Source organism: Tinamus guttatus, unplaced genomic scaffold (assembly GCF_059628265.1).
Source record: "Tinamus guttatus ecotype Peru unplaced genomic scaffold, ASM5962826v1 Tinamus_guttatus_pri_ptg000187l, whole genome shotgun sequence".
Classification (NCBI taxonomy): domain Eukaryota; kingdom Metazoa; phylum Chordata; class Aves; order Tinamiformes; family Tinamidae; genus Tinamus; species Tinamus guttatus.
This window is the reverse complement of record NW_028288721.1, coordinates 951,243-964,900: the sequence shown is the minus strand read 5'-3', so window position 1 is coordinate 964,900 and position 13,658 is coordinate 951,243. Positions and strand designations below refer to the sequence as shown.

The 13,658-nt window shown below is 54.7% G+C and overlaps 1 protein-coding gene across 1 annotated transcript; it reads left to right on the top strand.

Annotated features, from left to right (window-relative positions):
* The first annotated feature begins 528 nt into the window (after nt 1–528).
* Nucleotides 529–1,497, top strand: LOC148594924 (olfactory receptor 14A16-like). Its single transcript, XM_088523386.1, has one exon. The coding sequence runs from the start codon at nt 529–531 to the stop codon at nt 1,495–1,497; it is 969 nt and encodes a 322-aa protein (XP_088379512.1).
* Nucleotides 1,498–13,658: the final 12,161 nt, after the last annotated feature.

Genomic DNA, 13,658 nt, shown 5'->3' with positions numbered 1-13,658 from the left:
CACAGCAAAAGTGGATGATTTCGTCTCTGGACTCAGTAGAAATGCCAAAGAGGTCTATTTTGAGGAACACACCCCAGGGGTGACAAGCATAGCTCCAATCAAATAAAAAAATATTGAACAATTCCATGAAACTCTGTTCCTCAAACCACCCTCTTTATATTTGGGAGGGAAGATGCTGAAGGGCTCGTTGATATCTTGAGTGGACTTCACCTGACAGAAATGGTGAATGGTCAAGCTCATCACCTCTGTTCCCTGATTCCCAGCGCTGTACAGTAGGGCAGACCCCCTGGAGTCCAGGGGCTGAGGTCCCTGCTCCTCACAGCACACTCAGCCAGTGCAAAGCAGAACTCAAGCAAAGTACTGAGAAAAAGATCCTCTCAGTAAAGACAGAGGCAGTGTGAGAGTGCATGGGGGGAGGATGTATGAAAAATAAGCAACTAGAGAGTTTTTTTTTTTTCTTGAAAAGTTAATACTAACTTCTCAATGTCTTCTCTTTCTTTTGGACAGTCCCCAAAGACTGGGGGCAAAATGCCCAACAACAGCTCTCCTGCTGACTTCCTACTACTGCCATTCACAGACATGCGGGAGCTGCAGCTCTTGCACTTCTCGCTCTTCCTGGCCATCTACCTGGCTGCCCTCCTGGCCAACGGCCTCATCATCACAGCCGTAGCCTGCGACCACCGCCTCCACACCCCCATGTACTTCTTCCTCCTCAACCTTTCCTTCCTTGACCTCGGTTTCATCTCCACCACTGTCCCAAAAGCCATGGCCAATTCCCTGTGGGACACCAGAGCCATTTCCTACTCAGGATGTGCTACACAGGTCTTTATGTTTGCCTTTCTCATGTCAGCAGAGTGTTCTCTCCTCACAGTCATGGCCTATGACCGCTACGTTGCCATCTACAGACCCCTGCACTACGGGACCCTCATGGACAGCAGGGCTTGTGTCAAAATGGCAGCAGCTGCCTGGGCCAGTGGTTTCCTCAATGCTCTCCTGCACACTGGGAACACATTTTCCCTACCCCTCTGCCAAGGCAATGTGGTGGAGCAATTCTTCTGTGAGATCCCCCAGATCCTCAAGCTCTCCTGCTCACACTCCTACCTCAGGGAAGTTGGGCTTCTTGTGGTTAGTTTTTGTTTAGCTTTTGGGTGTTTTGTTTTCATTGTGGTGTCCTACGTGCAGATCTTCAGAGTTGTGCTGAGGATTCCGTCAGAGCAGGGCCAGCACAAGGCCTTTTCCATGTGCCTCCCGCACCTGGCTGTGGTCTGTATGGTTGTCAGCACAGCAATGTTTGCCTACCTGAAGCCTCCCTCCATCTCCACCCCAGCTCTGGATCTGGTTGTAGCTGTTCTGTACTCAGTTCTGCCTTCAGCACTGAACCCTCTCATATATAGCATGGGGAACAAGGAACTCAGGGATGCACTGAAAAAAAATGATTCAATTGGTATTATTTCAGCAGCAGTAAGGTGCCCATCTTTCTACTCAAGTGATATCTAATTTCTTTCAGACAACTCCTGTGATTTTGGCATTCTTGCTTTAATAATGAGGTTTGTGCACAAGTTTCTGAATTCATCCCACTTCTCCAGAGGTGTTAACCACGTCTTTCTGACCCAGAGGTCTTCTTTAAATGTGTCTATCATTGTGTCAGAGCTGTCGTTCCCCTAATTAAAGGGTATGTTTTCAGTGGATCTTGTGGACTGGGCTCTTCTTCCAAAGCTGGTGCCAAGAATTGCTCCATGACGTTCAGCCTGAAAGATGCTTGTTGCTTTTCTGGGGCTCTTCATGGGTGCAAGGCAATGAGCTCCTGGGGGGATATGTTAGGGAATAAGGACTGGATTCAGTTCTCACTTGTGAGTGCTGAGTGCTCCTGATAGTGATGAATGGCCAAGTAGTATCTGCCTGGGACTGTCCCCCGTATGGTGGCCTATGACCACATTGGGGACCTTGCAGGCACAGGGAAAGGAGCTTCAAGAGCCGCCCATGATAGCTTATACCTGAAGTCATGGTCTGGATCAAGGGACACATGAACACAGCCTGAGCCATTTTAGATGGCCTGTGGTTGCTCAGAGCATCATTCACAGATAGAAGCCCCTTGATATGGTGTTCTCAGGTACAATGATGCCTGTCCATCTGGGTCTGTGTCCAACCATGAGCACAACAACTGCAGAGTCACCCTGTGACCCCAGAGCACCACAGCCCACTCACTCTGCAGAGCAGCACCAGCATCTCGGGGTCCTGCAGGGAGCACCGGGGAGGCTCCAGGAGCTTCCAGGGAGACCATAACTAAGGAATTAACCTGGGGAAGGGTTTTCCAAGGAGCAGGGATATCCCTGGGGAAGGGGAAAAGGAGCAATTGTGCCCTTAGAAGGAGGAATAAATGGGGAAAAGAAATATGTTTCTGTGCATGTCAGCTAGGGGCTGGCTGCTGTGTCCCTGGCAGCAGGAGGTGACAGCAGAGCCCCAGGACAGGGAGCCTTGTGCTGTGCTGGAGAGAGGGGCTGGCATGGGGGCTGCAGGCAGCCTGGGGCAGGGAAGCTCTGGGATACAGGAACAAGAGGCACAGAGTGTCACTGCCCTCTGTGTCCGTATGGGGGCCAGTTCCATCTTGGAGCCTGATGGGGCACCTGACACACACGGCCCTGTCCCCTGGAGCTGCTGTGCCCACAGTGGGGCTGGGGCTGTGGGGTGAGTGCCCTGCGGGGGGCACTGCTGTGGGGCCACCCCCAGCCTGGTCTGCTCTGCTGGGTGGGCTGGGAGAGAGGAGGGCAGGTGGGGAGAGCTGGAGAGGGGCTGGGCTGGGCTGGAGAGGGTCCGGAGAGGAAAAGGACGTTTGCTGAGCTGGGTGTCCTTGGTTGCATGGCCTGGCTGTGAAGGGGCCTCAGGGCATTTGTCACGGATTGGTCTCTCACTTTGGCCATTTCCAGCACTAGTCCAACATTGGACATTTGCAGGACTCAGCAGGGGCAGGTTGCTGAGGGTGGCTGCCCAAGCAGGAGGGCTGGGGTGGGCTGAGACACCAAAGGTTGTTGCTGGGTCCATACTGGGGAGACCTTTCCCCATCCTGGAGTGCACTCTGCCCCATGCGGTGCCTGCACAGCAGGACCGTGGGACACTTGTGGTTCCTTCAGGATCCGAGACTGGGCTTTTGGTCTGTTTCCTGAAGCAAGAGCCATGCAGAGATGCACCAGAAGCAGGTCATCTTCTTTGGGAGAAGCTGAAGAGAGGGCTAAAGCAGTGAAGCAGGACTGGGGCGAGCGTGTGCATGAGGGCTGGTCCCTGCAGGCGGTCATTGGCCACAATGAGCCAGGCTGTTGGGCGCACTCAGCTGCTCCCCGTGTGCCGCATGTCTCCTGCTGGGCCTGGCAGTGCTGCCTTCCAGCTCATCTGCCAGCAACCTCCTTGTCTTCCTCCTCACTTGTACCGTTTTGCCCAGCACCATACACTCACTCCCAACTGCGGAAGGGAGCAAGAAATCCCACAGCCTGGCATTGGAATGGCTACACATTGCTGGATAAGAACCATTTTTCCTTTGCAGGCCTGGCCTTGGAGGCTCCCTTCCTTTCCAGAGAGCAATGCCTGCTCTCCTGAGGATGAGCTTGTCCTCTCTCGGCACTGCTTGAGTGCAGGCATTTAGAAGGGAAGTGCCGGGGTGTTGAGCAGAGCTGCGGTCCCTGCTGCCTGTGGGAATGCTCTTTGGCTCCATGATGTCCTACCTGCTTTTTCTCTGCCACGGTTTTCTCCCACAGATACATTTTGAATGAAATAAATGAAAAATAAAGAGGGGAAAACAAGGTATGAGAATAAATAAAAGGAAAAGGAAAGGAAAATAAAGGAAAAAGGAAAAAATATAAAAAATTAACTGTGAGAGGAAAAGGAATAAAAGAAAAGGAAAAAAAGATAAAAAGAATTCAAAAGGAGAAGAGAAAAAAAGAGATTAAAAAAGAAACAGAAACACACAGGAAAAGAAAAGGAAAAAGAAAAAGAAATAGAAAAAGTAAGCGAAGAAGAGGGAGAAGAAAAAGACCAAAAAGGAATAAAAATGGTGAAGAAGAAAAAAAAAAGAGAAAAAGAAGAAAAAAAAAAGAATAAGAAAAAGCAAAAAGATAGGAAAGGGATTGTGGCATTCCCAGGGCCACGTATGAAGGGAAGTCCTAGAAGGACAATTTGCTGGCACTCCCTTGCCCCTAGGGTCTGGAATCTTTGGGCTACACACACACATCTGCAATGGGGATGATTTTTGTGCTTGAGCTCACTTGGAAACACGACACAAAACTTAAGCAATGATACAGGAACATATATTTAAACAATAACAATTAAAAAGATATAATAAACACTAACAACAACAACAATAAAAACAATATCAATAACACTAACAACAATAATATCAACAATATCAACAAGAACAAATATTACTATAAAAGTCTCCAAAGAAAAGTCCACATAAGATGTTATGGCTGGAGTCCTCGGGCCCAGCACTTCCTGGCAGCAACCAGGGTGAAGGGGAGCTTGTCCTGCAAGGGAAAAGGAGGCGTGAGCAGGGCCGAGGAGCGGCTCGGGGGCTCCCGTGGAGCAGAGGCTCTTTGGCGGCTGCGCGGGCTCTTTGGCAGCAGCGCTGCCGTCATTGGTGCCCTGGCAGAGGCTTGGCGTGGCCAGCGCAGCCCAGAGGCCGGCAGAGGGGCTGAGGCAGCAGGTGCCCAGGCCTTGGGCGCTCCTGCGCCCTGTGCAGCTCTGCCCCGGTGCCGCGGCCTGCCAGAGCGCCCGCACACCTGGGCCAGGCTCCCGCGCGGCTGCTCCCCAAAGGCAGCGCGGAGCAGCGCCAAGGGGCCAGGCACAGCCCCAGCTCTGCCCGTGCAGCCGGCAGCAGGGGCCATACCTGGGGGCTGCAGCCGGAGCTCTCCCACTCCATGGGCTCCTCCTGGCTGCAACCGACCAGGCCGCTGCTCCCCTTCATCTGGAAGAGAGCGGGAGACCTTGGTGGGGACGGTGCGTGGGGAAGAGGAAGGACAAGTGTGTCCAGGGGCTGTGGGGGCTGTACCTGGCTACTGCCATAACTGAGCCACTCCATAGGCTCAGGATCATTTCCAGCAGTCCCATGAATGCGCCGAATCTGCAAGATTGAAATAGGTGTTACCAGGGTAGGTGCCACAGGCAGGAAGTTCTAGTCCCAGGGTCCCTACTCCAGCCGTGGGAAGCGGGAAATAGGGAAGGGGCCAGATCCAGCCCCAGGTCTACACATGTAACCAGCAGCAGGGACAATACCTGCAGGCTGCAAAAGGAGCTCTCCCATTCCATAGGCTCCTCCTTGTCCAAGCTAAAAAGGCCTTGAATGCTGAGAGTCTGGAAAACAGCAGGAGAGCTTGTGGGGACAGTCATGGTGGCATCACTGGCTCTGTGCGCGGGGCCTCGTGTCCCCTGCGTGCGCGGGGCAGGCGGTGCACAGAGCCAGGGCGCCAGGCTCAGGCAGCAGCCCCCGAGGCCTTGGCCACTCCTGGCCCTGGCACAGCTCTGCCCCAGCACCCAGGCCTGCCAGAGCTCCCTGGCACCTCTGCCACCAGCCCTGCGGCTGCTCTCGCAGAGCCAAGCGCCAGCCGTCCCCGCGCAGCCTCTGCCTGCGCGCACAGTACCTGTCTGCTGCACCCCGAGCTCTCCCAGTCCATATCCTCTACTTCAGAGTTATCCATATTTTTCACTGTCCTGAGTCTGCAATGGAATGGAATTGTTTACATTTGCAGCCATGAGCACCAAGTGTCGCGCGGTGGCTTTGTGGCCTCCCCTGGGAGGCATCGCGCAGGCTGCCCTGCAGCCCCGCAGCTCCCCTGCATCTTGTGGGCACCACGGGTGGCCCCTGGTGCTGCGCGGCCCTGCTGCTCACCTGGCCTTGCTGCTGCGTGGCCAGCACTGGGGCCACTGTGAGGCGCAGCCCTGGGAAGCATCCGTGTTCCCGTGGCGATAACTGCCCCTCTGGGATGTTCCACTGCTGCGTGGGGGGAGGAGGGCAGCAACAGGGGCCAGGAGGGCTGCCGTGAGGAAGGGTCTGCGTGTGCTGGACTCCCCCTGGCACTGCTGAGCCTGGCGAAAGAGAGCAGTGCGTGGCCTTGGGCTTGCTGGGTGCCAAGGAGGGCTCCTCACGCAGCCCCATGGCGCTGCTGGTGGCTGCCTGCCCAGAGGCCGGGCTGCACTTGGGGCTCTGCTCCCACCCCTGCAAGCAGCCTTGAACGCCTTGCTCTTTCTTCCCTGCTCCCCTCCTGCACTGACAGCCCGACGGACTCAAGGAAGTTTTGTTTTTCATGGTCAAGACATGTTCCTTGGTAGTGCAATGAGGGCAAAGGGCAGTTGTGCCCTCAGCAGAGTCCTTGTGAGTTGGTGGAGGCCTGGGAGTCCCTGGTGCTGCTGGGCTCCTTCTCTTGTCCTGCCGCGCACCTTGCAGGCGCCATGTGCTGTGGCTGAGAGCAGCCTTGGTGTGGCTCCTGCACTGCTGCCCCTGCCACGGCTTCCTAGGGCTGCAGAGGGCAGAGCAGGCACAAATGTGCCCTCAGCAGCAGCAGGGACCTGCAGCTGCTGCAGCTCTGCCCAGCACTGGGCTACAATGCTCACTTGCTAATGGAGGTGCATTCCCAGCCCTTGGGTAAGGACAGGAAAGCCAAGGGCAGTTGGAGCAGCAGATCGCCCCGGTCCCATTGGGTGTTTCCCTCATGCAGAGGAAAACCCCCCAAAAGGAAGCAGCGCAACCCCTGCCACCAAATTGCTGGAGCCCAGAGGAGCATCTTGCTGCTGGCCAAGCTTGCTTGCTGGCATGCCGCAGTGCCCCTGCGAGGCAGAGCGCAGCTGCTGGGAAGGGGCTGGTGCCAGAGGTGCGCGGAGGGCTCTGGGTGGCTCCCAAGCAGGGCTGGTGGCGCGGGGAATTGGCCGGCTGGCATTTGGCTACTGCCCTGGGAATGCTGGAGGGGAAGTGTGAAGCAGAGCAGTGTTCCCTGCAGGGAGGCGCGAGCAGAGGGCTGGGCAGCGAGCTCAGCCCCGTGGCTGTGAGGGCAAGTGCTGGGAGCCCCCTTGCCTGCGCGCATGATGCCTGCAGAGCCCAGGCGTGCGCAGTGCCCCCACCGGCAGGAAAGGTGCTGGGAAGCCCTTGCCCCACGCAGGCTGCTTGCAGAGAAGCTGTGGCTCGTCTGCCTCCCAGTCTGGGCACAAGGAGCCTTGCGAGCAACGTGTTTATCCTTTGTGCAGCTACTACCCTCACTCCGCACTGGCGTTGCTCTGACTTGTCCATCAGCAGTTTTACACATGGGGTTTCTGTTACGTCTCTCTCTGGGAAAGGGGCTGTGGAGGTGCCATGCAGAGGAGTTGGAGGAGGTGAAGTGATTGGAGCAATTCCTTTTACACAGCTCTTGGCTGCCTCACCTTTTGCCTGCTCTGCTCGCACGACACCTCTGCCTGTTTTGGTGGTCTTGTTGGCCCCTTCTCCAGGTCTGAATTCTGCAATGCTCATTTGGAGAGGAGGAACAAAAAGTCCTTGTTCCTGGAGCTCCCTGCGTTGTCATGCTTTCCGAGAGACCACTTCCCAGAATGGGGATTTGGAATAGCAGAAGAGAAAATCTTCCCTCAGCTTTCCCAGAGGGTGCTTGGGGATGACTTTCCCCCCATTCCCAAATTCCTCACCCTGGACCCATACACTCGTTTCCAGGCCACAAGGGCTGTCCTGCCAGCGCAGCCTTTCCCACTCCTCCAGCTCCTGCCTTGCTGGGAGAAAACAAGGGAAGCCCCAGCCCTCTGCAGCACCAAGCGTCCCTGTGAACCCTGAGCTTTAGCTCCTTGTTGTGGCCCACGTGTCTTGTCGCGCTCTCTCCTGAGCGCGGCCAGGTGCTGCCTGTGCTGGCTGCAGTGGCGCAGCTTGCAGACGCCGCATGGCGAGATGAGGGCAGCAAGGAGGCGGCGCTCGTGGCGCTCCCGCGCAGGCTGCCTTGCCAGGAGGAGCGCTGGCCCCGCGGGAGCTGCTCCCCTGCGCGCGCGGCCCTGCCCAGCACCGGGGGCCTTGGCTTCCAGCAGCCAGCGCGGAGCCGTGCTCCTCGCTGCGCCGCCTGGCCACGCACCCGCTGCTGCGGCAGCGCCGCACAGCCTCGCAAGAGCAGCTCGCAATGCCCGCAGCGAGCGCTGGGCTCCTCTTGCCCCTGCAGGGACAGCAGCACAGCAGCCCTGTGCCCTGCACGCGCACGGGGCGGCTGCAGCCAGCGCTCTCCCAGCCTCCCCCTCCCACGGAAACTCCTCTGCTCACCCACATGGACAACCCACTTGGCCATCCTTGCTCACGTAGCCTCCTCTCCTCAGTCTGTGCAGGTTGTCTTTGTGGTTGGAGTATTCCCACAAATGGGGGTCCTGCAGACATTTGTTCTCATTGCCCAGTACCTGACAGGATCGATTCGCAATTTCAAAGTCATCAGATGGCCAGTGAAACTGTAAGATACATTGTACGAGGCAAGATCAGTGTACAGTGGATGAGGAAAGATACCAGGACACTTTGGAGCTTTGTCAGCCCATAGGGCACCGCTCCGCAGGCTCTGAGCTTTAGGGTCATTCCTGGCTCAGCGCTTACTTCAACTCTAATCCATTGGGAATTGTACCCAAAGGAAAACTTATTCTCTTTGGGAGACTCTTTAGCCAAGGAGAATCCCCAGCTCCACAGCTCCCATCTTGCAGTCGTGTCTAGAAGGATCCTTGTCCCATTTCCCGAACAGAGAACTCCTGGCATTTACAGCTCTGCAAAGACAGAGCTCACGAGAAGTTTTCACTCCCCGCAGAGAGTCTCCCGGGCCTGCATGAGCATCGCTGGCCCTGCTGGAAGGAGCCCGTCCCCTGGCCACCTTGCTGCCTGCTGCACGCAGGGCCCCGCTGCACACTTCTCCAGGGCCACACGCCAGGCTGCCCTTGGCTCTGCAAGCTCCTGCCTGGGCACAGAGCTGCTCTGGGACCTGCTCTCCCACCTCCTGGACACCACCTGGCTGGCTGACCCTGCTGGAGTGGGAGGATGATGAAAGTCTCTGAAAGTCCTTTCCAATCTGAGCCATCCTGGAATGTGTAAAGCTAGAACATATCCCTCATGCAGGCAACATGGAGCTTCAGTGTTTCAGACCCAAACTGACACCTGAGCTCCTGCATTGGTATTTGTCCAGTGTGAGATGGTTATTGCAATCCGTCTTATGACCTTGGCGTTTGTAAGTGTTTTGTTCTGTTATTTATTTATTTACTTATTTTTCTTGGCCATGTCTGGCTATAATGTATGCTCTACCCCTTAGAAAAATCCTTATAGTCCTTGAAAATGCAAACATTAATTTCTAGGGGTTCTCTGTAACATGACAAGTTCTACAGTTTTTTTTTTTTTTTCCCTTGCACTGACCAAGAAAGCCTGAAGTGTTTTGACTCTTCCCTTTAGGAGGCCAAGGCAGGATGCCCCACACTGTCTCCTGAGGAGCTCTTAAATCTGCCCAAACTGTCTCCTTATGTCCGCTGTGCAGCCCTTGAGTAGCTACTGCCCAGGAAGCAGCTGGATATTCCTGACAGAACAGAACATGCCTGCGTGTTACAGATGGAACCTGCCTCAGTGGGTGGGTGCACATGCCACACTTGCCACCATGTGCTCTGCTGGTCACTGACTGCTTGGGAGATGTTCCACAGGTGTCCTCACTACTTCTCTAACCACATCAGGGGGAAGGGAAACAACCGAATCCTACCAAGCACTTAACCTGAGCAAACTCTGTGTCTCCTGGAAGCCAGGACTTTGAACAGCATCGGCTCAGCGATAAAGCAGCAGTGCAGTGATGGGAGGGGATGGTGAGAGAGGACACTCTGGCACTTAGCAGAGGCCGGGAATATTGTTCTGTTCTACAATCAAGCACATGTTCGTGTGCAGTGTCCAGGGGATCTCGCTCCACAGATGCCCTGCAGACACGCGCCGTGCTCAGTAACACAGAGGAGAGGGGAAGCGCTGTGAGTGCCCTCTCCTTCCCTGATGAGCTCTGGAGAAGAGCGTCCCCAGCCCATGCCTGAAAAAGGATGTGGTTGAACTTCTGCTTTGCTGACTAGGCATAAGGTCTTCTGCTGTGCTGGAGAAGCAGATGATGCCTGCAGTGATGATCAGGAAAGTCACAAGAGCACCAGGATCTGCCGTGGTGTCTGGTCTCTGGGCCCCAATGTGCCAAGGGACAGAGCAGCCTCCATCGTGGTCCCCAGCATGGGGCCCTTCCTGGCAGCAGCCCATTTCTGCACCAGCTGCCTCCAGGGACACTGCCCCTCATGACGCGGTCCCTGAGTGTGTCCCAGCCCTGCAGGGCCCTGTGTCCCCCAGGGGCTCGGGGAGTTCAACCCTGCATGTCCAGGCCCTGTGTCCCTGGGGTGCGACAGCTTCCCTTTGCCAGTGGCTTGGGCACTGCAGGGACACGTTGTGTGCAGCACCCGGAGAGTTGAGAGCTGCCCCGCGGTGGGGCTGGGGCTTCTTCCCCTTTGGGCATCCCGTGGGACACATGCGAAGGTCAGGTGAAAGAAGGTTCTACACTTAGGGATTACTATCAGGTTGATTTTTAATTGTCCTTTGTATAAGTATTTATTCTGACACATTTTCATGATGCCCTGAGGCCTTCCCACATCTTGTACACAGAATTGCTAACATCAGACGAGAGGGAAGCACTGCTTGTACCTGGTAAATGCTAGGACATTTCTTCCTGAGTTTGCAGGGGTGTCCCATCCTTGCAAGGAGTTTCCTTAGCACAGGGTGCCAGGTTAAGGGGAGGTGAGGATTTCTCACGGTCCATCCTCAGGAGTTGTTCAGGTGTCATTCCCGATTCCTGCTCAAATGATCAGTGCTAGGCCCTGTCATTTATAGCATTAGGAGGAAGAAGACATGGCTGTAGTATGGTCATCCTCATAAGGTGATTCTTCCAGAATCTTCAGGCAATTTGCGTAATATTCTCCGCTCCTTGAACTGCGAGTGAGTTGAGTTGTGCACTGTCAGTGGGTGCCTCTGCATCGCTTCCCAGTTGCCTATTTGAGCAGTCCTTGAAAAGTACATGCAATTTCCAACACATGTTTTGGTGGCATCAGCATCTGTTTGGGCCTTTTACACCCCCGTTCCATACATATTGTTGGAGGGAGGAAGTTGAGTAGGGCAAGTGATTTACCCTAGGCCTGAGGGGACAAGCATGTCATTGACAGAGATTTTGTATGCAATGTGTGGGTGTTGGGGGCAGCTTTTTAGTAGGGTAATGCTGCTAGGGGAAATGTGCAAGTAGCCGTGTGCCTGTGCTGGGAAGGGATGATAGGAAACAGGCGCGATGTTTGGGTCTTCACTAAGCATGCAATGGTTAGTGGTTTTAGCTGTGAGGCCTGTATTTTGTGGGAGGTGAATGAGCAGGGTGACGCTGCTAGTAGCAAGGTATGAGGAGGCTGGTATAATTGTTGGGAGGGAATGAAGCAGAGCAAGCAGGTGTTGTGAGGCTGCCCTCCTCATAGATAGTGAAGCTTTTGTTCTGAAGCCATGCTGAACAGGACACGGTTGTGCAGAATGACACTGTAGGTAACAAGCAGATATGGTATAGGAGTCAGAAGGAGAAAGAGAGGACAAAGAAAGAAGAAAGAAGGAAAGAAAAATGGAAAGAATGAAAGCAGAAAGAAAGAAAAAAGGAAAGAAGGAAAGAAAGTGAGAGAAAGAGAAAGAAAGAAAGAAAGAAAGAAAGAAAGAAAGAAAGAAAGAAAGAAAGAAAGAAAGAAAGAAAGAAAGAAAGAAAGAAAGAAAGAAAGAAAGAAAGAAAGAAAGAAAGAAAGAAAGAAAGAAAGAAAGAAAGAAAGAAAGAAAGGAGGAGAGAGAAAAAAGGAGAAAGAATGAGAGTGAGAGAGTGAGAAAGAGAGAGAAAGAAAAAAGAAAGAATAAAAAAAGAAAAGGAAAAAGGCAAATAGAGAAAGGAAAAGAAAAAAGAAAGAAAAAGGTAAAAAAAATGAAGAAAAAGGTGAAGAAGAGGAAGAAGAGAAAGAGAAAAATACTTAAAAAAGAAAAGGAAAAGGAAGAAAGAAAAAGTAGAATAAGGAAAAAGAAAAAGAAAATAGATGGCAAAAGGACTGTGATGGCAAAGGACTCATGGCCACATGTGATGGGAAGTCCTAGAGGGACCATTTCCTGGCCCTCACTTGCCCCTAGTGTCTGAAATCTGAGTGCCACAAACATACATCTTGAGTGGGGATGATTTTTGTGCCGGAGATCGCTTGGAAACAACATGCAACACTTAAGCAATGATACAGGAATATATATTTAAACAACAACAAAAATAACAATATAATAAACACTAACAAGAAAAATTACAACAATAATCAACAATAACAACAATAAAACCAACAACAATCTTAACAACAATAAATGCTAATAAAAAAGTGTATAGAGAAAAATCCACATAAGAAGACATTGCTGGCATCCGTGGGCCCAGCACGTCCTGGCAGCAGCCAGGGTGAAGGGGAGCTTGGCCTGCAAGGGAAAAGGAGGCGTGAGCAGGGCCGAGGAGCGGCTCGGGGGCTCCCGTGGAGCAGAGGCTCTTTGGCGGCTGCGCGGGCTCTTTGGCAGCAGCGCTGCCGTCATTGGTGCCCTGGCAGAGGCTCGGCGTGGCCAGCGCAGCCCAGAGGCCGGCAGAGGGGCTGAGGCAGCAGGTGCCCAGGCCTTGGGCGCTCCAGCGCCCTGTGCAGCTCTGCCCTGGCGCCGCGGCCCGCCAGAGCGCCCGCACACCTGGGCCAGGCTCCCGCGCGGCTGCTCCCCAAAGGCAGCGCGGAGCAGCGCCAAGGGGCCGGGCACAGCCCCAGCTCTGCCCGTGCAGCCGGCAGCAGGGGCCATACCTGGGGGATTCAGCTGGAGCTCTCCCAGTCCATGGGCTCCTCCTGGCTGCAGCCGACCAGCCCATTGGTGTCCCCAGCCTGGAAGAGAACAGGAGACTTTGGTGGGGGCAGAGTGTGGAGAGGAGGAAGCACAAGCTCATCCAGTGGCTACGGGGGCTGTACCTGGCTGCTGCCAGAACTTAGCCCCTCCATGGGCTCTGGTTCATTCAATGCAGGGCCCTGATCTGTGTGCAGAGCCTGCGAGAGAGAAGGAAGTGTTTGCAGGACAGGTGCCAGAGCAAGGTAAGGCTGGCCCCAGGGTCCCTCTTCCTGCAGCGGGACGTGGGAAAGCAGGAATGGGCAAGGACCTGCCCCAGGTCTCCCCGTGCAGCGGGGGCACTACCTGGAGGCTGCAGGTCGAACTCTCCCATTCCATGGGCTCCTCAACGCTGCAGCCATCCAGGCTCCAGGTGCCGGGAGTCTGGAAGAGAGCAGGAGAGCTTGTGGGGACGGTCATGGTGGCAGATCTGTCTCTGTGCGCGGGGCCTCGTGTCCCCTGCGTGCGCGGGGCAGGTGGTGCACAGAGCCAGGGCGCCAGGCTCAGGCAGCAGCCCCCGAGGCCTTGGCCGCTCCTGGCCCTGGTGCAGCTCTGCCCCAGCACCCAGGCCTGCCAGAGCTCCCTGCCACCTCTGCCACCAGCCCTGCGGCTGCTCTCGAGGAGCCAAGTGCCAGCCGTCCCCGCGCAGCCTCTGCCTGCGCGCACAGTACCTGCACTGAGCTCTCCCACTCCATGTCCTCAACTTCACAGTTGTCCATTTTTT